Here is a 23,995-nt window from a genome sequence, read left to right on the forward strand (position 1 = left end):
TTTATTTTCGACGTGTTTTCACACATAGAATTATCCTTTGTTGCGCAACTTTTTATCGAACAAGCAAGATGACCTTTTGTTGCCTGATTTCACTCGCATTCTCCCTGTAAACGATAACCGTGGACCTCGGCGTCAAGGGATGATTGATTCGTCCATTAAATGGTTGGGGTGTGGGGTTGTAGGGTTCATCTTATTCGCGAGAAAGAAGCCAGGAATGCACACGCATGCAAGTAAGGTGCATCATAAGTTAAGAGAGACGGGACGGCCAAGTTTCCAAGACTGGTGCTGGCGACGGCTACGCAAAAACATAAAACAAGGAAGTTCGTAAACAGCTCGGAAGCAGTTCGCGAACTGTTCGTCATAGCGTGTGCATGCTACCCCGGCAGCCTCTTGGCCCGCACAAAGAAGACATTTGCGAGCAATTTCTTTGATCTTATCGCGGGGCTGAAGGGCTCGTAAAAACGTGCTGCCGGGCAGGGACGAAAGCCAAGTTAGTTTCAAGCTGCTCGCGAAACTTGTCGCGCTGAACGTCTCTGGCGATAAGTGTGTCACACGATCCCCGTTAAGCTTTCACGCGACGATTAAAAAACGACCAGCCGAGGGACACTGATAGCAGAATTTAGAGGCCGAAAAAGGGCAGTGCTTCCGACTATTTCGAACGGGAACTGAACCTTGGACAGAATCTCAATTTAATTAATAAAATATATGGAAATATTCTGCTTGGAAATACCTCAGATCGACAAATCATTTAAGTTTAATGAGGATTATTTACACTTTTCTAAATGTGGATCCTATTGGCAAATAAATTTGAAAATATAATACTCTGTGTATTGAGACAAAACGATGTATATCGAGGAAACGACAAATTATACGTGGATGCGAAATAGACATGTGTGCCAGTTAGCTGGATGGGTATACATATATGATACATAACCTCAACTGTAGATACTGGATGCGTATACATAACCTCAATTACTCTGCTCGCGTACGAAATATTTATCGTTCGAGTAAGCAACGAATCTTCTCCGTAACGAATGTACACGTTCAGCAATAAAATACACGATTTTGTAAACATCTTCCTTAATAATTGGAAGATGTTTAATGAATTTCAGCGAGATGCGGAAGGATCTTAGTTAGGAAGTACCTATAATACAAAAGATTTTAAGACATTAAGCTTCAAAGGCTCAGGTTCCTTAATTAACTGATAATCTGCTACACGAGGGAATATAACACAGAATTATTATGGGAGGAATTCTCTAACAACGCAATTATTCGCGAATGGATGAGCAAAATTAATCGATTATATTTTATGGGTTCAAATTTCGAATTGTAACAAAATTCTCCTGGCTAGTAGTTAATTTGGTAGTGGAAGCAGATGGAAGAAAATATATTTTCGCGAAATCCGCTCGAAATTTTGTAAAATCTTCGCCGACCTCTCGCGAAACCGTCTTCGAAAATCCCTCAACGTGGTACCGTTCAACAAAATGAAATATGGAAAATGCACCGCGACATATTGCATAAATCTTGCTGCAGGGGAAATGCGATCGAAATTACGTCGATCGTGCTCCACTTGTAAATTTATCCCACAGCAAACGCGTACGAAAACAACAACTCTCTGACAACGTTGACCCGACCACTGCCAAACCAAAACTGTACAATTTTCTACCAAAACAAAACTTGGATTTCACGTAAACTAATCAAACTAGAGATTGTAAATTTAATTCGAGGTGTTTCTACAGTACAGTATCCGTAATTTTTATAAGTTAACAGATCCCTTCACACACTGTCAAACACGTTAACGTCTTGGAATTCGTTTTTCAAGTTCCACGATGAAAAATTCTGTCTTTATATGAGTGACGTGGACAGTCGAAGAAAAGGAGAAAGATAAACAATTAAAGCATCGAATCTTGTCAAGTATGGCGTCAATTAACTGATCTAATCGAGTCACCCGAAGGTAGGAGGGCCTAGACAGTCTGAAGGTAATCCGATAAGGGAATTCTCAAGGAAAAAAGAAAGCTAGGAAATATCTTCGGCTGACACTTAACTTTCACGAAGAAGTCCCTGCTCTCTAAAATGATCAGTCCTCCCTTTGGCCAATAGCTGATGGCCTCAGTGCCTCGTCATGATTCCCTCTCGAGCCTCAGGCAACTTGCCAAGACCCGGTCCTCTGCGCTCGTCTCCTTTCGAGGCAGAAAATTCTGTCCAGAACGATTCGTATCACTTGTTACGTGGTGGCATGCGGACCACACCACGTGACAGTCGCAACTGCATCTCTCTGTGGGGTTGCACCAACCTTTGCAGACCGATTATGCAACGCCCAACACAACCAAACTCCTGCAAGCTTCGTGCAACTCCTGTGTAGATCGTTACGATCGCGGTTTGATTCGTTCTAGCGATTTAAAAATGATCTGCCTTTATTCTCCTGCCATGTTTGAAGACTATTGGATTATGTTTGTCATAATATGACCAATTTAATTGGACTGGAAAAGACTGAAACGAGTATCTAAGTTCCTAAATCAACGAAATTATTGGTAAATTAAGATTAATGGCTTGCTATGTTCGAAAATAAAACTATAGATCATACTGGGTATAGAATGTAATTCCAGAAAGTGAGACAAGCTATAGGTAGATTCTAAACGAAGATAGAAAAAATTCATAGAGGAAAACGTTGAATTCCCCGTGCGGGACCATCTTTTGATGACATAATTTTTTTTTCGTTTGGCGCAACGGTGCAATATGCGCTCGCATTTCTTTTTTAAATTGAACTATGCATTTTTTTACATAAATCGATGCCTCTCATTATTAAACCACGACCATTACAAGTAAAAAACTTTGCTAGATACTTCGTATTTCCTGTCAGGATATTACTCTATCCGTTTGAAGCCATCATTAACGTTAAAAACAGAGGCTTCGGAAGATTCTCTCGTGAAATAATAATTACGGGATTGCAACCGCACTGTCACTCTTCGACTACGACCAATGACACAAATTTCTAGACTTTTGCCACTCATCGACCAAATCGTACAAGCCTCTGAAAGAGGAATGACAGCCGCTTTTATTCCCCGGTTCGACGTTGCGTTTATATTTCGTTCGCTCGTACGACCACTTACGTAAATCCACGTTCCGCAAAGTGTGCTTCTCCGAGCTTCCATATTTTATATTTTCGGGTAAGTCTGCGGGTAAACAGTTTAGAAATTGATGCCACTCTCGTATCTCCGACTACAATCGTTCTTGAAATTCTAAGGGAAAAGCTAACAAAAATATTATGTACAAAGAAAGGTAACTAATTCCGTTTCGGTTGATACCTCCGAGATAACAAAACGCAGAAACACAAGCGTAGTAGATTTAATAATAAGACGTTCAGGTTAACCTCGCTTCTTATTCGTCTTATCTCGAAATATTGGAGCAGAATTTCGTTAGCGTAATCGTATTTCAAGCATAAAATACTCCTATAGCCGTTGCTTCCTTAATATTGATTTATCATTAAGGAGCACAACGTGGTTTCTGATGGCACATTATTCATTTGAATAATGAACTGTCAGTGACCTATATATTCCATCAATCGGAGGAATTTATGATCCCCTTCGAGCTTATGATATAAATCTGTCTACGGATAACCGTAAAATTGCAGAATAATAAATAAATGTTAAACTTTAATACTTTATTTACATATTTCTAAAACTAGATATTGATTTATATCTATTTTGCTCCTGGTTACGAATGAGAAGGGACTTGTTACCCTCGTCAGTGCGTATTATTTTTAATTTAGAAAAGACAATCAACGTTCAGTTAGTTATTGGAAAAGCTTCCAAGTCCGCAACGCTGCGCGAAATTAATTCAGCAAATGGCATCTTTGTTTTCACGAACAAACGCGGCCATAGAAACCGTAGAAAGTGAAGTTTCTGGAAATGTTCGAATAGTTCGGACAGTTTCTGTGAGTGTTCAAGGACTGAACTCCTTTCACGGATCTCCTGCTCGCGGTCGAAACGAATGGCGCGGCGATAAATCAAAATTACTAATCCCAAAGTAAATTGGAACGAAGGAATTGAAAAATTTATGATATGCCCCGTAAAACCTCGAGAAAAAACTGCTTTCCCTACGTAAATCGACTTTTAACCTCAAACGTTGTGGTCCACCAGAAACCATAACTTTTTCTAAATGAAAGAAGCGTCATTCAAACTTAATTCCAAATTAATTTTGCAAGTTGAATAATTTTAATCATGTTAGACAGTAATAATTCCATTTATAATTTTCTTTCGAGATTAAATTTCGATATAGAAGATTGAATATCGGTACGAATCGTCGGATACGAGATAATTACATAGAATATTGCTATACTCGAACGGCAAATAATACAGTTAATCGACATTCTTCCATTAGATACATTGAACAAAGGAGGAGTATTATTATTCCTGTTTACTTAGTATTCTACAGCCCGACAGAAAGTCTGATGAAATTATTTTCTCATCAGTAGATTAAATATCGATTTTTATCTGCTTGAATATTCAATGCAGCTCTTTGCGAATTGCATTTCGTAAATGCGATTCTCGAAGCTTGTCACGAGATTTCCGACATCTTCAGCGCTATTTCCTGCGTGCTATAAATATAATCATTGCAACCGTAAAAAATCACGCGTATATTTAATTGAAATTTCTAAAAAAAGCGTTTGAAATAGAGGATTCGAGTGTTGACCGATAGAAATATTTAATAAATAACGACCGGGAAATGAAAATGGTTAGAAACTAGGAGGCAAAAATCCCTGCAACTCGACAAGGTTTCCGCCGCGCTAAGCAGAGCCCTCGCGTTCCGGAAAATGTTCCAGGCGCGAGTGGAAAATCGTGCTGTGGTAGGCGCGCGAAAAAGAAAAATATGACGATAATTGAGCAATCTCTGTGGCCCATTTGGAAAGCGTGTTTCGACCCACAATTCGAACTCCCTGATCCAGAATATGACTGCTACCCATCAAAGGAAACTTAATTTCCGTTAAAAGCAACGAGTCCACCGCAACAAAACAGCTATTCTCAGTTTTCGCCGTTGAAAAATTGCGTTTCATTGTGCTGTCTATTTTTCATCAACGAACCGTCATCCTTTGTTCGCAACAAACAATACAACGGTAACAATGTTTCCCGCGCGACTTGAAAAATCTCGAAACTTGAACTCTCCTCCCTTTTCCATTTTTTCCCCTCCCCCGGTAGACGCATCGAGGCCGTTTAATTCGCGATCGCGACACGGCGTCGACTGAAAAACACGGAATTAATTCCGTGGCTGCGACCGCGGCGCTCATCAAGGCGTAATTCAATGATTGTTGAAAATGATGTTTGCCGTACGTAATGGCGCAAATCGATAGCTCGTATAAGCAGAGGGAAATTAACGTCGTGCCATCCGGTACACAGGACGTGTACCCGCTAGATACAGCCGGCATCGAAACCCTCAATTTGCGGGAATAGCCTGGACCTCTCGCAGCAAGGGACGATCCGCGCTGATCCATGATCCCTCGCTCGCTAATTACTGCCTACGTCAAATTCCCTCGATTGCAAACCGCTGCGTCGGACAACCGCAATAAAGATTTCGTCCCGATTAATCGGGATTTCAGGGTCGGGGAACCTTCGCTGGCCAGACCGCCTCTGTTCGAGATGGACGATGCAACTGTTAAGGCCTGCAACATGCACTGCTGGCCTCCGATACCGGACCTGGCATCCTCCATGTTTCACAGATTTCAAATTTCTGCACGCTGCTTCGCCTTAGAACTCGAGTGACATCGAGTACTTAACGGGTGATGCTATTTAAGGATTCTGAGTGCAGAGTCTATCCGAAGAATTGCTCCCAATTACTAGCAATTTACTATCAGATAAAAAGTAGATAATTCCACTCTTTTGAAAACGATTTCTACGTTAGCATATTGCGTTACAGTTTTTCTAATCTTGACGAGCACGAATTTTCATTGAGAACGTTAATCGGTCGAAGCAAATTCTCTGGTTTATCGATGAAGGAACGATCTATTTTCCAGCGTGGCCCGTTGAAGGCCAATTTTCTATCTCGGTGAGAAAAATATCAGATATTTACCGCTGATCCACGTGCCGTTGAAGCTCTTAGGGGATAACGAGCCTGCGAGCCATTCTTCGAGGGAAATACCAGGTGCGCTTGGCGCTCTCGAGCCGGAGGAATCCGGGCTTCCGGTTAAAAGAACCGCCGCTGCGACGACCAAGCCGAGCACGACGACGACGACCAAGCCACCGGCCAGCAAACGCCGCCAATTCCTCTGCTTGCTCTTCGTCATCAGGTCCTGCAACAATCGAATCAAATCGCGTTAAACACCGTCCGCTCTGGCCAAACGAAGCCACGGAATTAACACTTTAATGGCCACTTTCCTGCTGGAAGCCACCATTTTATAAATATTCAAGTTTCAGCTCCGCGTAGCTTCATTCTTAAGCAAACATGCGAATACCAATTTTATTAAACCACCCTACCTCAAAGACAGTATCTTCGTAAGTTCGAATCGAAGTTTTAATGTTTGTCGACACGCATGAATTTGTAATCGAAGGATTAAGTATTTGGAAATTTAAGAATTCGTTTTCCGCATTACAGGGGAGAATTTTGAACATGCTACGTTTCGAGATAACTCAGAACAACGAATGTTCCCTTTGGCTCGGAGATCACAAGCTTGTTCTACCCCCTGGCGTGCCGCTTCCAGAGGGTTTTTGGACTCGGAATAACTGGCCCTCTCTTCGTTATCCAAGTCATAAAGGAACGAGCACGGGAGACCCGCCAGATTCTACTTGGCGTAAGGAAGTTTTCCCTTGAAGCCCTTTTGCTGCCAGAGTCTAATACAACTCCCACAGGGGTCGGTCGCTACGACCTAATTTTCTCGAAACTTTAATTATTAATCTCTCGAAATAAATAATTCGTTGCTTAATAATTCCGATGAAAATAATTTCTACGAAGAACAACGCCAAATTAGAGAGGTATTCTTACTCGGATGTTAAACATATATTAACACTAAACCTACCGAGTCGATACCGTAGTTAGTTCTAGAGAAAACAACTATTTAAAAAAAAGTGCTGGCTAGTAATTACGCAAACATCCTGTATTTAAATTCATTTTCAATTAAATAAACAATTTATAATAAAGTTTTATCCCACATCAGTCGTATGATCAATAGGAATTTCTTAAACTTCTTTAAACATATAAAGTCAAAGTAAAAGTCAAAATAAACATGGAAGACAGCATAAATTATAGTTGTTAATACGGTCATCAGATAGAGGATGAAATGCCCTTTAAAATGAGCGTTTGTACGAGTCGATAGCTTTATTAGTTCCAGAGATATAGCGTTTTTAGTTTCAAGTCGATGCGGTGGCTAGTTACGGAGATACAAGGGTTCGAAGTTTGTTTACGTTTCGTTGCTGCGCTCGCGAGTTCATTGATAACAGTGCGTAGTAAATTCTTGGAAATACTACGCCCCGAACTAGGTCACGACAGTCACGTACGCGGGGTAGGTCAGCGCTACGCACGTGCGACAAGGAGGTCCGACTCCGATAGACGAAGACAGCGATAGTCGAATTAAAAAAATTACCATTTACATAAATTGCGATATCTCGAAAACGGAAAGTCGGATCGACAAAAACCAAAAACCATTTTAAAGGGGAGGCTTTGCCGCTTCTAACAATGCCTCAATAATTAATAAAATACTAATAGTTTCGGAACTGCACGCGTCTAAACTTTTAGTATCTTTAATACGCATTAATAGCGAGAGACAGCGGAATTAAAAAAATTACCTTTTACATAAATTACGATATCTCGAAAACGGAAAGTCGGATCGACAAAAACCAAAAACCATTTTAAAGGGGAGGCTTTGCCGCTTCTAACAATGCCTCGATAATTAATAAAACACTAATAGTTTCGGAACTGCATGCGCCTAAAGTTTAACTATTTTTAACACGCATTAATAGCGAGAGACAGCGGAATTTAAAAAATTACCTTTTACATAAATTACAATATCTCGACAACGGAAAGTCGGATCGACAAAAACCAAAAGCCATTTTAAAGGGGAGGCTTTGCCGCTTTTAACAATGCCTTAATAATTAATAAAACACTAATAGTTTTGGAACTGCATGCGCCTAAAGTTTAACTATTTTTAATACACATTGGTAGTCTGTTCTAAGACAGTGACTGAAACTGATACATCGGAAGTTAACCAGAATTTGGTACCAAATTTTGTACTGTTCAAATATAAATCGACCGGTCGTGGTAGGTTTAGTGTTAAAAATAAATCTAAGAAACGCTTACGACAGCACAACCTCCGATATTTTAATTTATTCTTTCCACGGTTCGAAGCCTAAAACGGGGAGACGAAGAAGATACAAACGCCCTTCGTTCGTCAATTAGGGGTGGATTCCTCCTTCGGTAGCAGATTTTGACTACGGCACACATTGTGCGAAGGGAAAGTTTGGACTTGGATTCATTCTACTCGGGAATTAATTCCCAACGGAGACTTTATCTTAAAGCAATTTGATTTTCCAGTAAAAACTTCGTAAGTCTTTCACCCCCTGTAAATCAAAACTTCAGCGGCGATCTTATCAACTACCATTCGCTGGCGGATATAGGAAACGGAAGAATCTACCCAACTTTATAACATAAAGATACTGAAACATCTGCTAGTTCATTACTTTATCGTTGATCTAATGGTGCCTTTTTTGTATTAAATATATCGACTAAATTATTCTTCGTCGCGTTTATCTTGAACAACGAAAAGCTTTAGGTAGAAGGTAAAAGAGGTCTTTATGGACGAAAACAGAGATAAGTAGAGGTAATGAGGTAAATTGAGATTTTCTCGCCGACTGTACAATTTGTCGACGTTACGTTGTTTATCATTTACGCGGGTGTGTCGATTTCTGCTTTGAAACCGACTTGGTCGACCGCTTCTATCAGAGACCCAACAATTCTCCCTCCTCCTCTTTCGTGTTTACTTTCGGAACCTTTTTAACGCGACGTTTAACTTCCCTGATGAGAACTTCATTCATGCATTTTCCAGGTTGTGGAAAGCGGTTGCCGGAATACAAAGGAGGCATTAAGCTCCGTTCATACGTACCAAACGACCGGTGACTTGCACGAGATTCAAAGGAAACCTGAACACTATCTGACTGCTAAGGTTAACCAATGGTGGACGCCATTACGGCTTTTGTACCCGTAAAAAACTACATCGTTGCGTCAATCCACCATTCACCCTACAGACGGGCATGTTTTTGTTCCGTCTTTCTTCTCTTCTTATATTTTCTGAACTCAATTATTACTGGTACGTGTTTGGTAACTGGTGAAGATAAAAATATTACCCTAGTTCTTCGTGAATTTATTCAAATACTAGCAATTTCTATGGACTTGGAACTGTCAATTTATGAATCTAGAATCTATCGAAGAATTTTAAACGGACCTGGGGTTGGTGCTTCGTCAAATTCCCTCAGTCGCAGCAACATGGAAAAGTCGCGAAAAAATTCGGGTGTTAGATCAACGATGCTCGATTTTCTTATACTAAGGGACGGGACGCGTAGTTTTTCAACGAGAAATGCTAATGCATTTAAAGAGTCAAGAGTCTCCGGCGGTGCACGTCGAAAGCAAAACTTCGTTTTAAAAACGGCACGGCGCGGAAGACAAAGGGGCTAGACACATTTCACTACAATGGATGGTTATCCCGCGAAAGAGCAATTCTGGAATTCCAACAGCGATCTAACCGTACGTCAATGCAAATGCACGGAGTCTACAGACAATGTTTCGCTGCTCGCGATTGCAAGTTCGCCCCGGTTGCGTCGCAAATCGTTAATCGGATCCCAGCATCTGTTAGAACTTAACTCTTCGCGATACTAGACTTATGTAAAACAGTTTCGAGACAAAACTTGGAGCGGAGAATTTGTTCGCTAAATTATTCGAAGAAGCACCGTAAAATCGCGTTTCCAAACGCGTATTACTTTATACAAAATCAGAAATCAAACGCGAACAGAAAATACGAGAACGAAATTGGAGTCAATTGTAGTAAATAAAAAAATTTACGTAAAATCAATCCTAAAACTCTTAAAAAATGCTATTTTATTTACTTTCCCGAGGTCGACTGCTGATGGTCCACGCACAGACGAATATATTTTCTTGCAAGTTTTTAATAATTTTCAAACGAGAAGATCGTGTATGAAATACGACTGCGTACCGGGCTTCGGATTGGACAGTTCCCTTATGGCATTCATCGGGTCACGGTATCGAAAAGTTAGGAGACTGCCTTCGAGCACCCTGAAAAGCTTGCCTTCCTTCGGATACTTTCATCCCTTCTCGTGATTTCTCACTTGCATTTTCCTTTCCTTTGCCTGGCTCGCGTGCACATCCAATTTTGATCCCATAAGCCTCTACTGCAGCTTCTCTGAATAACCAATCCCCCGACTGACCACGCCCCTTTCCCATTCCGCACCATTCGATCAACAGGGGAAAAAGGTAAACTTAGAATCCCGGAATTTCCTCCATTAAAAGGGAACAAATTTGATAGGTTTTGCAAGCTCGTTTTCGTTGGCGTCTCGCACCTTTCTTTAGAAAATAAACCGATATAAACTGCGCCTCGCGTGGCAGACTCATTATCCCGCTGGTCGTTATCCAGGATCGCGCGTTGTGTAGGCAGCTTTAAGGCCGCCACGCGCGATCAACTTTGAATGCGACGACGGCTCAAAGAGACTCGGCAGGCATAATCGCCCCGTTTAAAATCGTTCCGTTCGCGGAGCGTGGAAACTTAAACAAATATCGATTAGAACTCCGCGACGATGGTATCCGAAATGGTCGTCAAACAAAGAGGCAGCAGCCCGTGGAAAGTTTTCAATTATCAGAGGAAACCGTCGAGAACCGATAAAACCTTGGGGCGTGTCGTCAGTAGAGGACACGTATCTCCCCGACGATTACATTATATTCGAGCGGAATCGGGAAATTTTTCCGAGACGAACACATCCCGAATAACTGGGTAGAAAGAGCTACGCGGCCACGAGATTTCTGAAGATCGCGCCGTTTTATTGTACCTTTTATTACAACGTGGTTTCCGACCCGGCGAGCACACCTAAGCGTCCGGCACAATTTCATTTTCGTTCGGTACTCGTAAATTCTCCTATGATCTTGAGGCTTTCTTCTGACCGAACCGCGACCTAAAAACTACTATCGTCCAACCGTCCGTATGATTCGTCGTATCGGATGAATCGTACGTCGACGGCCATGCTCCAGAGGATGATTTCGAACACTATTCTTTAGTAGAGATAAATGTGCTCTTAGGTACTCGAAGGATTAGACGGATTTCAGACACTTGGATACTCTGATCCTCTCAGGTACCAAGACATCACGGTATTCAAATACCAAAATTATCCAAGGGGCAAGAATAGGACTTCGTGGGCTCGAGTACCAGGATTCTGCAGTATTTAAGTACTACAATTATCCTAGTACTCGTATACTAAGGTTCTCTAGTACTTAAGTAGCAGAACTGTCTCAGTACTCAAATACCAAGGTGCTCCAGTACCCGAATACCATGCTCCTTCAATATTTGAGTTACAGAATTCCCTAGTATTCAAGTATCAGGAATCTCCGGTACTCGAGTGCTAGGATACTGTGCTCCTTTAGAACTTTAAATTTAGTTTTTTAGAATGTTTTCGACAGTATTAAAGCTTGTTCAAGGTACTCTACGCGATATTAACTCTATGAAAATTGTTATTAGCCAGTAAAGGTTCCTTAAAAGGATTTTTAAGTGTTATGTTAAGGTCATTAGGAAAGTAACGGATAACGTGAGACGACTAAAAGGATTAAAAGATTCTGCGACGCCGACTGTCTTGAACAATAGTCGCTTCCGTTCGATTCAGGGCAGTTCGTGCGTGACAGTCGCGACTGGAGGTGCAGTTTCCTCGCAAGATAAAGTTGTTCAATCTCCCACTGACCTTAATAGTCTGCGGTGGAAGACGTAATAAACATAAAATGTCACGTTCGGCGACTGGGTACATACTTTTGAACGACTGTGAGCATTTCACAGGAGATTCAGGGATTGCGGTGAACGGAAACGCTGCATTAGGGAAACGCGATCTCAGGAATAATCCGTTGTTAAGAAAAGAGCTACCGACGACTATCTTTTTAAAGCCTGGCGAATGGATAACCACGCATGAACCTTGTGGACCTATCCTTACAGCCGCAATTGAGGATTCGCAAGGTACTCCGTGGAAGCGATAAGAAATATATGGGCGAGACGTGAGGTAATATCATGGCGAGTCTTATCGCGACCCTTGGATTCCATATTCTCGGCAAAGTAACAGCCCTGTGTGTCCTCAACGGGGCAAGTTAAACGGTCTCCCGGCCGTTCCGAGTCTCTTTTATCAAAATTAAATTTGCCTCCCTATAGACACATCCGTTCCACGGCGAAGGAGCAGGCTCGTCGCGGAATTTCATTTAACGAAATAATTATTTTCTGAAGGGAACTTCGTGCTCGACCGATATTCTCTGCTCGTTGGAAAACTCGATCGGCCAGTATTTTACCCGGTGTACAACTCGCAAATATTTGAGAAGAAGTTCGGAGCTATCGGCCCCGAAACATCTCCGATAGTTTCAATTTATTCCGACAAGTTGAATTAATGGATTTTGATCACATTATCGTATTCAATTTTTTAACACTCCCAACAACTTTTCCGTGCCCTTCGGTGGAAAACTGACGTGAGATCAAAGCGTATTATGATAATTTAATAAACTCAGTCTCACCTGTTGCTCGAATAAATTTTCATTTAGAAATATTCATCGAAATGGTTTGATTTATTTCTTTAAAAAAAAATGTTTCTACCTTCGGTTTGATAGTACTTGTACACTTTATTAAGTCCACAAAATGTCTGCTGCGATGGAACTAATAATTCAACGAGTTTCGTATAATTATCGCGTCGATCTCGAAACGAGATAAATAAAATTCTCTTTGGCTATATTGAATGTCGCGCCAATAAGACCAAGTGATCCTATTAGCGTTTCTTATAACGCTCTCGACCATTCCGGGTATTATAACTTCGCGACACTAATACGGCCTCTCTGTTTTAATACTCCGAAAGGTTCGTCGAGGACAAAACAGCCACAAGAAGCATAGGTGGGCGTAATTTCATTTATCTAAATTGGCGAAACTACAGTCTCTTCTACCCTTCGAGAAAATCGACCGTTAACCGGTCGATACGAGCGTCGACGGACGTCTTCTCCTTCGCGCCGCCTTTAAAGTGGTTCCAACCATTTTTTCTGATTTACGCGAATGCTCGACGTCGAGATTTATCGGCCCCGTCGCGTAAAACCGTAACGGGATTCGAATACGGCAGGAAGGAGGCATAACTTCTCGGGTCGAACAATTACTTTGTTACTCGAGCCGTTGGAAATAAAAGAAAAATATACGGTGCAAGTTTAGAGAATGCACAAACGTTCCCTGGGATAACAAATGCAACGACCAGCCATTTCTCTTTCTTTTTTTAATTACACAGAAAGGCTTGGCGACCCAGTAACTTCTGAACTTCAAAACTGTAACTGTGGGGCTTGATCTGAGAAAATTTGGGAAAATCCTTCGTAAACAACGTGTGAAAATAATTTTTGCAGACACAGTGGTGGTCCAAATAGTAACTGTGAGACTTAGAGATAAGAAAATTTGAAGGGAATCCTGTAAAAATAATTTTTGAAGACACCAGTGCTGGTTTAATTGGTGTTTTTTCCTAGGCAACACGACTGCTTCCCATAATTGGCTCTTATTAGTTATGTTTTCCTTGACGATAGTAGTCTTCAGCTCTTTCTACAAGTTCCCTATTGAATTAAACCGGGCGATTGCGACGTCCAAGGTAAAACAGAAACTCGATTTCTCTCGAATCACTCTGTCTCTAGACGAAGTAAACTTGGAACGAGTGTTTCGGGTCATCGCTGATTGGATCCTGATATGTCCACATTAATGGCGTATTTTCCTCGGCTTATGGGAGCCCAATTTTCTACAGAGGACCTGAATTTCCTTCGTCATGGTATTTTATATCCAAAAAGACAAAAAGCTGATCATATTCCATGGCACGAACAAACTATAATGCTTCCACCACGGTGCTTTATGGCCTTTTTTCGTGTAACGAAAATCGAATTCTCATCCTCGTGGGCGTCCAACGTACGACTACTCGCCATCGGAACTAAATAAGTTTATTTTAGCTCACCAGGGGACAAAATCTATCAATAAAGCAATCCATTCGATCGAACAATTGTTATCTGTTCCTTGCAAAGTATTTTATTTTGCAATTTTAATTTTTGTTTATCCTTTAACTTGAAATTTGGTCAGTGAAAAGTCTTATTATTAAACAGATTTGAGTGACTCCAAAACGTTTGACTTTAGGACCCGCATTACTGAAGCATTTTGTACCCCTCTAACTGAGTACCGCGTGTCTCTAGAGTTAAAAGCTCTATTTTTCAACGCCCTGTACGGTAATACTGGTAGAAATTCGAAATAAAATTCCGTCGAGGAGAAATCGGTGCGTAACAATTTGCAACTTTCGAAAACGTATCGAATTGTCCCCGGTACCAAGTTCCCTTTAAATACAAAGCGTAACGCGATCACCGAGCTATCAACTCGCATCGATTTGCAATTTTTCTTCTTATTTGCAAAGAGTATGGTCATTTTTCTCCGTTGCATGTACACGTACACGCCGCACGGACGGTATTCCATTCGAACAATTTATAACCCGAAGAATAACCCGATTCGAACAATGCCTCTGGGCGAGAAGTAAAAAATATTGGCATTAATGGTGTATATATATATATATATACTCCAGCGCAGCGTCGAAGAAATAAAAAAGAAAATCTCGAGTCCCCAGGAGCTTGAAAGAGAGAAAGTAAGTAGTAACCCGTGCGATACGCGGGCACATCATTATGAATGAACGCTGAGTTACCGTAATTACAGAATTTTAATTGGACCCTCGCAGCGGGCGAAGTTATGGCACGAGAGGCTGCAACTCCAGCTGCAAATCAATTTCATTAAAATATTCCCAATTACGTTCGAAACGTTAGTGGCATAACTCGGCGGTTTCGCGCGCGCGAACCAAGAATAATACACACCGTGACCCCCGACAGATTTAATAACTTAACGCTTAACAATTAACCGGGACAAAGGATGCGTGATAATTCCGGGAAAACTGTTTCTATCGACCGCGACAAAATTTAAATGCAACGACCTCCCGAACGGGCGCAAGTTCGCGCCGATGAACTTCCGCTCGAATTAACGGATTTTATGTCCCCGAGACTTAACTGCCACGGCGTATAATTACTCGGACGCTGTCTGATACTTTGACTGCTCGAATACCGTGCACGGATCACGATCTTAAAGTACTCTGGATTCTTTAACACTTGAGAGATCTGTGGTACTTGAATACCAGAATTCTTTGGATTCGAGTACCTCGATACCGTGCTTCTTCAATATTCAGATATCAGAATTAACTCGGTATTCAGGCACCAGGGTCCACCAGTACTCGAGTGTCAGGATTTTGTGGACTCAAGTACCAAGTATCCAGGACATTTAGTACCTGGATACCGTGTTCGTACGACGTTTGGCACTGCCAAAGACAGAATGCTTGAATTGTCTGTATCATCGGTATTCTAATAACGAATACCGTTCCGAAGTAGATTTTTTAATAGAATAAAATGTTTCCTAACGTTCCTCTAACTGTTCCATCGCGAATTCTGAGTAATCCCTGTGGCAGAATAGGCTACGGCGGAGTATCCGTGACTAGGACGTATTCGAAACCAATTACCAATCGTGCGGCGCGAACACTCGCGATGAAACTTGCACAATGCGGCAGTTGAGTGACCTGGTTCGCCACGGTATGAAAGGGGCATTAATCTCCGAAGGGTGAGCAGATCTCTCCGCATCTTCATTCGCTTCGCTGGCTTTCACTGGAAGATAGGCATAGGTACTTAATTGCATCCTTTCTCTTCCCGATGGTGAATACCGAAGCACCTACTTATCTGTTCTTAATACACCGGTTTCGAGACAGTACGTGCGTTCGAGTCGCTCGGCTGCAAACACTCCGGGCACAGTTGGACGAAATCCATTAAATTTTAAACATTCGAACGTCCGGAAAGCGAATGGCCCAGGAGAGTTATAATAAATGAAGCGTACAAAATTTTGTTTCAGTGTAAAATCAATGTTTACTATTGATTTTTGTTCCACCGTTGAAATTGCAAAGACTCATAACCGCGTTTTCTAGCCATTAAATTTTTAATTCTTGAAGGAATACCCCATGTTTGTGTATTCAAAGTATCGTATTGGAACGAGGTTTTAAAAAAAACTGGAAAAGAATCGGTAGAGCGGAATGAAAACGGTCGTTCGATCGTCATTTCAACGATTCGAACGCAGCCGGACGTATCGAGAAAGCAGGTACATATTTGGCTTCGCATGAACGACACGAGCACACATAATCACATCTATAGTAACTTTTAAACTATGATTACGTTGTTCCCGATTACCGTGGCTCGCCATAATATTAATTAATCATCGTTTGCAATTAGTAATTTCAAAGTTTATGGTAATTAGAACTCGAGGCGTCTCTGCCATTCATACAATAATTACCCGATTTGTCGTTATGAATGCCACATCGATTCCCATTTATTCGAAATGATAATTCTCACATCAACATTCGTCGTGAAAAATTGCTAACGATGCCTATCGAACGAGAGATTGTTAATTCAGGCGCGCACAAGTGTTTGCATGCGGTGGCAGCGAAATTTTCCATTGTTTTCCTGTAATGATAGTCCGGAGGAACAATAACCACGATATGCAACGAACTGATCGACGCAAGACGCCATTCGCGTCTAAACCTTGGCGACTTTCACGTACACGCATTGCCCAATCCGCGAATCCGACCCTGAGCAACGACCGGTTCATGAAACGAGCATTAAACTCGTTTCCCCAATGTCATTACGAACCGTATAATGAGCACAATCGAATCACGACACGACCTACGCAATGATACTTTACCAATTTGTTGGATCAAAATTATTGCAACAAAGAGATACTACGTTTTTTTAGGTTTTATGGGTGTTTTTAACAGTGGAAAATAATATTCTTCTTTGTAATTGCGTATATAATTCTGGATCGAAGGGATCAAAGATATGTGGAAGTATTCTGGAACCTGAACCTGGTATCTGATTACTATGCTATCTATGCTACATTTATTCAGTTTGTTTGCTTGTAAAATATTGTTACGCGTCAGGTTCGCATCTAAAATTCACTTTTATACCGATAGATCGCCGAGACATCACACCGTGCGATATTTTAATCTTGCAGGAGGAAAACAACGAGGAAAGACTGTGGATCAAAGGTCCTCCTGTTTAAAATAGCATCTTCGGTCGCTGCAGAAAAGTCTTCTCGTGAAAGTAGCGACGATCCACGACGCTACTTTCTCCAATCTAAGCGATCCGGGGTTAATATTCATGGGAAACATAAATGGATTCGGCGGCGTAGTCTTTGAGCAACGGCTACCAAGACCTTCGAGCCCGTTAATTCTTAAAGCTTCCGCAGTTGTAGCTCTATCGTTCTAGCGATACGATATCGTTTGTAAAAGTTTCATCTAAATTCGTAATTCGCCATTAGGGCTACCGACGCGGAACGAACCAATTTGGAATCAAACACGCCGTCGGAATATCGCGATTTTTCGCTGGCAGCCGGCTTTGTGTAAACGCGCGGTGGGATGTTTTTGCGCGATTGTAAATCGAAACGTCAATAACGCGAAAGCCCGTCTCCCAGACACGTTTCGAGCAACGTCATTATTAATTGAGTTTACGCGTGGGAGGATCGGGCTACGCCGGTCTCGCAGGAATGCGATGATTCCCGTGGCACGTATTTTCCCTATTCGCGTTTACCGGTTTGTTGCCATGTAATCGTTTTATCGGATTCGTGTCAAGGGTATGAAAAGCGCTCATCCGCCTGCGGTCATTTATTAACGAAACGTAAGCACCGCTAAAAAAAACGCGTTCGCGTTTCCGCCACTTGAGCCAATTAGTATTGTTTAATCAATCAGACGGACGAAATATGTTTATAGCGAACAAGAGGAGCCTCGTTTCGAGTTATCGTCGCCGTTTACGCATTTTCCATTGAAATATCGAATTTCCTGCAAATTACGTCCGTCAAACTTCGACAAATCCGCAAGTTTCGCTCGAAAAGCTCGATTGTTCGGCTACGTGCTGGTCAAGTTTTATTAACAAAGCTAACTTAACAATTTATTACTAATTTTGGGCTTCCAAAGATGACCCAAGCGACGATCGAAATTCATAAAGTAATAGAATAATTGTCAAATATTTATTTCGTAAAATGATTAATGAGTAACTTGGCTGAATAGCTATACAAATATAATTTAACATTCATCTATATAATTTTGGTATGAATGAAATTTAATATGTATAGATCCATCAGTATGTTTGCCATAACGTTTCTCGATACACCGATAGTTCATTTTGCGTCGTGCTATACGAATATCAATTCCAATAGTAAAATGAATATCTCGTTAACTAGTTCAATACCATCCTCAATAAACAATAAAAGTTAATTAACTAGTAATATTATATTCCGACGCAACCACTGTAATTAACGCGCCTCGAATATCAACTAAATTTTATGCATATAATACGTAACAATAAATGAATAAATATTAATTGCCATATTTCGAAACAGACATGCAAGGAAGATTCGCTTATTTAGAAGGGAACACGAAAGATGCTTTAACCTTTATCGACCAAGTCCATTAGAAGAACCCGCCTCATTATTTCGATAATAACTCATTACTTAATTGAATTTATACTTGAGACTTTAGATAATCCACCCTGTTAACCTTTTCGATCCGAGCTCGCACAGGTTAAATGTTTCTACGTAATCTTAAATTGCCTGAAATTAAACAATTAAGGGGTCGGTTAGAGATCCGCGGAAATTCAGATTCAAATCAGGCGATCGAGGAGGCCATTCTACTGGAAAGATTCGATTTAATGATTTAATGTTATGTTATAATGTAAAACATCGTTATGCTGAAACCACATATCTACTTTTTCCACACACGGTAATTATTCTAGACTTCGAATAAATCATTCGTTATGCTCGATAATAAAATTGGTCCTGGGAATCGATATCCTAGAATTCTCATCCATGGATTCAAAGAAAATATTTCACGATGTCCTGATTAAATAATTATCTGTGGATTTCCACCTGAAAGGACTATAATATAAATCTAGATCGAAGCTCGACTACAAAGTTACAATCCGAGCGATGATTGGAACATTTACTTCCCACGGGGAAAAAATGAAAAGTGTTCAACGAATAAAGGTCGTTGTAACCGCAACGAACTAAAAAAGTAATATCAGAAATATATATATACATATATATACTTTTTTTTTAACGCACAAAGGAAAACCAGAAACGTTGGTAATAAAGCTCGTGATAAAAACTTAAATTGCGATTCATTGCAAGGGATTTCAGGGAATGCTCGGCAATTTTGTTCCGAGATTTTCACCTTTCAAATAACTCGCGCAGATTAAACGGGATCCAAAGTGGGATGAAAAATTAAGCTTCCAAATTAGTCAAAAGAGGTTTAGTGCTCTCGCCGTTTCGGAGATAGACCGGAGACGGAGTCTTATGGTTTTTGATTTCAATTTAAATGCGGACGGTATGAGGGCAATTTAAGTTCGAGATGGCTGCTGCCGGTGAAATCCAAATGAATATGTCTCCGCGCGAAAAAACGAAAATAAACTATGTATTGCTTAATTCAAAAAGCTCGACCAGCAATTAGCCAGAAAGTATTGCCTGGTTTGTCCATAAATAATACTTTAAATAGCAGGTACATCGTCGAATCGTTAAATATTTCGACGCTATAACATAAACGAATGAAGCGGGGACGTCTCTTGTGAAACTGTCATGGCGGATGTCGTAATGGAAAATCGCGATTCATTGTTTCAACGGTGACCAGAACCGCGTGTAAAAAGAAAGAAAACGCAGTTCGAAAACACAATAACGATCTTTGGCGTTCGGAGAAGGCACGACGGAACTATGGCGGACACAATTCATGTGGAAATACGCGCTCGACCTCAAATAGTGCCCTTACGAGCCGAGATCAAAGCGTTTTTTGTCCCTGTCTGCGTTGAATGTCGCGAATGTCTTCGCGAACGAACAATTTCCTGCACGCCGAAATAAAACTCGACGAGCACGCGCACGACGCCGACCTATTTTCGATCGCGATTCAGCCAGCCAGAGGTTAACAATTCCGACGCAAATTAATTGTTTGCACGGCGATAAGAATAGTCTGTTCGTTTGCCGTCGTAATTTCGAATTCCTCACAATTATCGAGCACGATAATGCTTTAACAAACGACAGGGCAAAGGGAGGGGATCGGTCGCGCACGCGCGACGACCCTGGCGAGCAACACGTACGGAAACGAAATTCAAATTTTGTGCAAAATTAGAACCTACCTTCCGTGTTCTGATTAACCTGTCACTGCTCCACCGACCCTGTATCAAAGGAGAATTTCGTTTTCAGTGACTCGTGGTACGCGTTGCTCCGGATAACGCTCACTTGCCCCGAATACGCCGCGATGAAACTCGATCGAATCGATTAAAACGATTTGCGAATCCGAACAACGATCGAACATGGAGATAAAATGAGAGTCGAGCGAAGCTAAATAAATATGGCCTCGTACTTTTTAATAAAGAGAAAGAGAGTTCCAATAGCGCGATCCGAACGCGAAGGTAAACTCACAAGAGGCCAAGCGAGCCGCGTTTGTAGAAAGTAACAAAAGTGAACGCTCACGTGTCGGAAATATCTGGATGGGAACGGCATCCGCGGGGCTCGGTGTGTTCTCGCGGTTATCCAGCCACGCAGGCCACGTTTTTCGTCGCGAAAACCGGATCCTGAGGATGCTTCGATCGGGATTAATACTCCACAGCTGGGGACAAGTCCAACGATCGAGCACACGGGTACGATCGTTTCTACGTGCGTCGCGCGACTCCTTCCATCTCAGTCTTTCCCACACGATTTACTATTCGGGAATCTTCGGTCGTCGTCGACTCCAGTCGCTATACCGACGCGCCACGCTTGAATTCCGCAGAACGAGACATTTTCTCAACACGTTTCCAACCGGTTATTTGTTTAAATTAACTTGAAATTAAACTTTTTAGTTTTGATACAAGTAACGCTAACAGGATCGATAATATTCGTAAGCAAATCGGCTTACTAGTGCTTACTAGCGAACGAAATTAGTTTTGCAAATGTCCCAGAACACGTAAAATAACCAATTATTAATATTTCGCGTTGATAGAAATTTCGTAAATATCGGAGAATAGGTGGAAAAGCGGGAACGAAATTGAAATTTGTTTCATCGTTTAGGGAGCTTAAAAATATGTTTTTTATCGTCCATGTTCCATATAATGTACGTTTTTTATATAATTCGGTTAAACAGTGTGCGAAGGAATATAATATGAAAATAATTTCTTCGTTAGCCGAATTCTTACACTATCAAATAGCAAAACTAGCAGCTACGTGCTAGCATGCATCGTTTCATGGGGCATCGCGTAACAATAAAAACACTAGCGTGGAAATAAATGTCGGTTAAAGGAGTAATTAAAAATGTATAATGAAACATTAAATTCTGTGAAAATTGCGCTTTCTAAATGGGGCACACCGCGTTGGAAGTGGAATTTTCATTTTAAGCATCGGTCGAGGAAACGCGTGAACCCAGACAGCTTGAAAAAAGACAAGATTCTTTTTGAAGAAATCCTCTTAAGAAACCAAGTATAATAGCTTATGGTTACGCAACCGAAATTATGTATGTACATGTATTGGCACATCTGATACGTTACCACCTTCAATTTTACGATGTTATCGCGACACAAGTGTCAACGAAAACAAAGTATTTAACTTAATAACTATTCTTGAGACCTCGACAGTTGCATCACTCATCCTTGTCAAGTAAACATTTTTAAAACAATGGCGAACTCGTAACTAACTTTTAGTCGACAACGGAAGTTGGGTATATTTTTATTTAAACAACGAGTCTCTAAATTTTCCCCTCTCTATTCGGTTTCGTTTAAATCTTGTAATAATAAGTAATTTCTCGCACAGATAATCGTTTAAACAAAAGTTCATTGAGATAATGGGCAACTCTGGCTGCGAGGCCGTGACGTAAAAGTGCAATTTATGAAGCAACTTCATGCATCTTCCTTTGTTCCGCACTTCACGCTACGTATTTCATTTGCAAAGTTAAAATGTTCGTGCAAGTATTTTTCGCAATGTTTCGCCGTTGCGTCGTCCCTTTATTCGAATTACAGACGACCGTACGACAAAAAACTTTTCGAAAACTTCCCGAAATATTTCACCGGTATAAACAGTCGTATTGTTGCCGCCTTTCGGCCCTTTCAACGAGAATAAATGTTTGAACAGAGAATGGCGTAGTTTTCGATACCGTTCCAGTACCCCGACAATTCGAAATCATTGCATATTTACTGCCGCTGACAGATTCGAACGTTCCTCGAACGACGCTTTTCCTCTCGACGATAACTCTATCGACCGTTATCCGAAATATTTTTTTCATTCCGAGTCCCACCATATTTATTAAATCGTACGAAACGCGTCAACGTTTTTAATTCTCATATTCAAAAGGAAATTTCGATTATCAATAGGATATCAGTAACAAAGACATTTGCAAAAATTTAATAAAATTTTACGTGGAAAACCAACGATGATCGATAATTTAAAATTTTCAACGAATGGTTCGCTTCGATTGTCCCTCCGGCGTAATTTATTCAAACTGAAATAATTAATCCCAGCGTATTCAGCGAACTTTTTGCACCGCACGACTTTTTGCATCGTGTTTATTATACGCACGTGATAATTGTGTTATTTTTCGCGTGTTTACGTTCCTTTCATTTGCTTTCCCAATGGAAACCGACATACGGCGGATAGAATAATGAAAGAATATTGTACCGTTGCACGATAGTTACGGTAGCCTCGTTAGAGTTAACTACGTTACTTTTGTTTTTAAACAAACGTTAATTCTTAATTATTCATCGCGATTTTTCACGAATTTTTTGCCTTAATTTTGATTAATATTGACACGTATCAATTCTCAAAGCATAAAAATACATTTTGTATCGTACTAATTAATTTTCGAAGCATCAAATTGCAATCCCTATCTCGAATTTAAAAAATTCAACGCATGTAGATCGCTCATTATTCAGCGGAATCCATTATTTGCTCCATCATTATTTAATTATAAGCTTACTTGATATTTCGAGCCATGGAACTGATTCTCATCGAAAGATCAGTAATAAATAATATTAGTAATAATAATGGTAAAATAGGTACAAGCTTTATCAGAAATTTATTCTTTTCCTCGACGAATTTTCCATCCGAACATCAAGAGGTTATGGCGCCAAAAATTGAAAGCCTCCAGAGGGTAATGGCGATATAGTTTCTGCAGCTACCTGCCGCGCACTTTTATCGCTATTTAGTATTATTTTCTTGCGCGCCGAAGGAATCGAACGTTTCCGCCAGAGATCCTTGTTAACGGAATTCGAATCGAATGGAACCGAAGCCGAGGGGAAAATGATTTTTTTCCGTACACTTAAATAACGCGCGGACCGGGCGTGCAACGTTGGTAATGGAATCGAATTGAATCGAGGTGAAATGAACCGGGGCAAAAAGAATCGCGCTTGCCAGAATAAGTTTCTCGGCCAAATATTTTTACGAGTCGATCTTAAGGCCCATTTGCACTTAACGGAATCGCGTAAATCGAATCGAAACGACTTTTCGACTGCAAGGTTGAAACCTACTTCCATCACAATGGCCAATTAAATCGTTAAACGAAATAAAAATATATTTAAAATGTGCCTGCGTTTCAACAACGATGTAATCGAGCATATTAATAGTCGTCGCGTATTTCTCCGACTGAGATCACGCGGCTAAAATTAATCGACCAATTTTATTTTC

General features: G+C 40.8%; 1 protein-coding gene across 5 annotated transcripts in view; it reads right to left on the reverse strand.

Moving 5' to 3' along the window:
* The window catches only part of LOC143343479 (venom dipeptidyl peptidase 4), a 199,812-nt gene that overhangs the window by 163,162 nt on the left and 12,655 nt on the right, over nt 1-23,995 (reverse strand). For 3 of the 5 annotated variants that reach the window (XM_076768423.1, XM_076768421.1, XM_076768422.1), the window contains one exon: nt 6,064-6,283. In XM_076768423.1, the coding sequence (XP_076624538.1) occupies nt 6,064-6,277 (214 nt within the window). In that variant the 5' untranslated portion in view covers nt 6,278-6,283. Of the gene's footprint in view, nt 1-6,063; nt 6,284-20,481; nt 20,521-20,818; nt 21,001-23,995 lie in introns of those variants that run through there. The other 2 variants (XM_076768419.1, XM_076768420.1) reach the window with 2 other exon arrangements.

The sequence above is a fragment of the Colletes latitarsis genome, chromosome 7 (assembly GCF_051014445.1).
Source record: "Colletes latitarsis isolate SP2378_abdomen chromosome 7, iyColLati1, whole genome shotgun sequence".
In the NCBI taxonomy this organism is placed as follows: domain Eukaryota; kingdom Metazoa; phylum Arthropoda; class Insecta; order Hymenoptera; family Colletidae; genus Colletes; species Colletes latitarsis.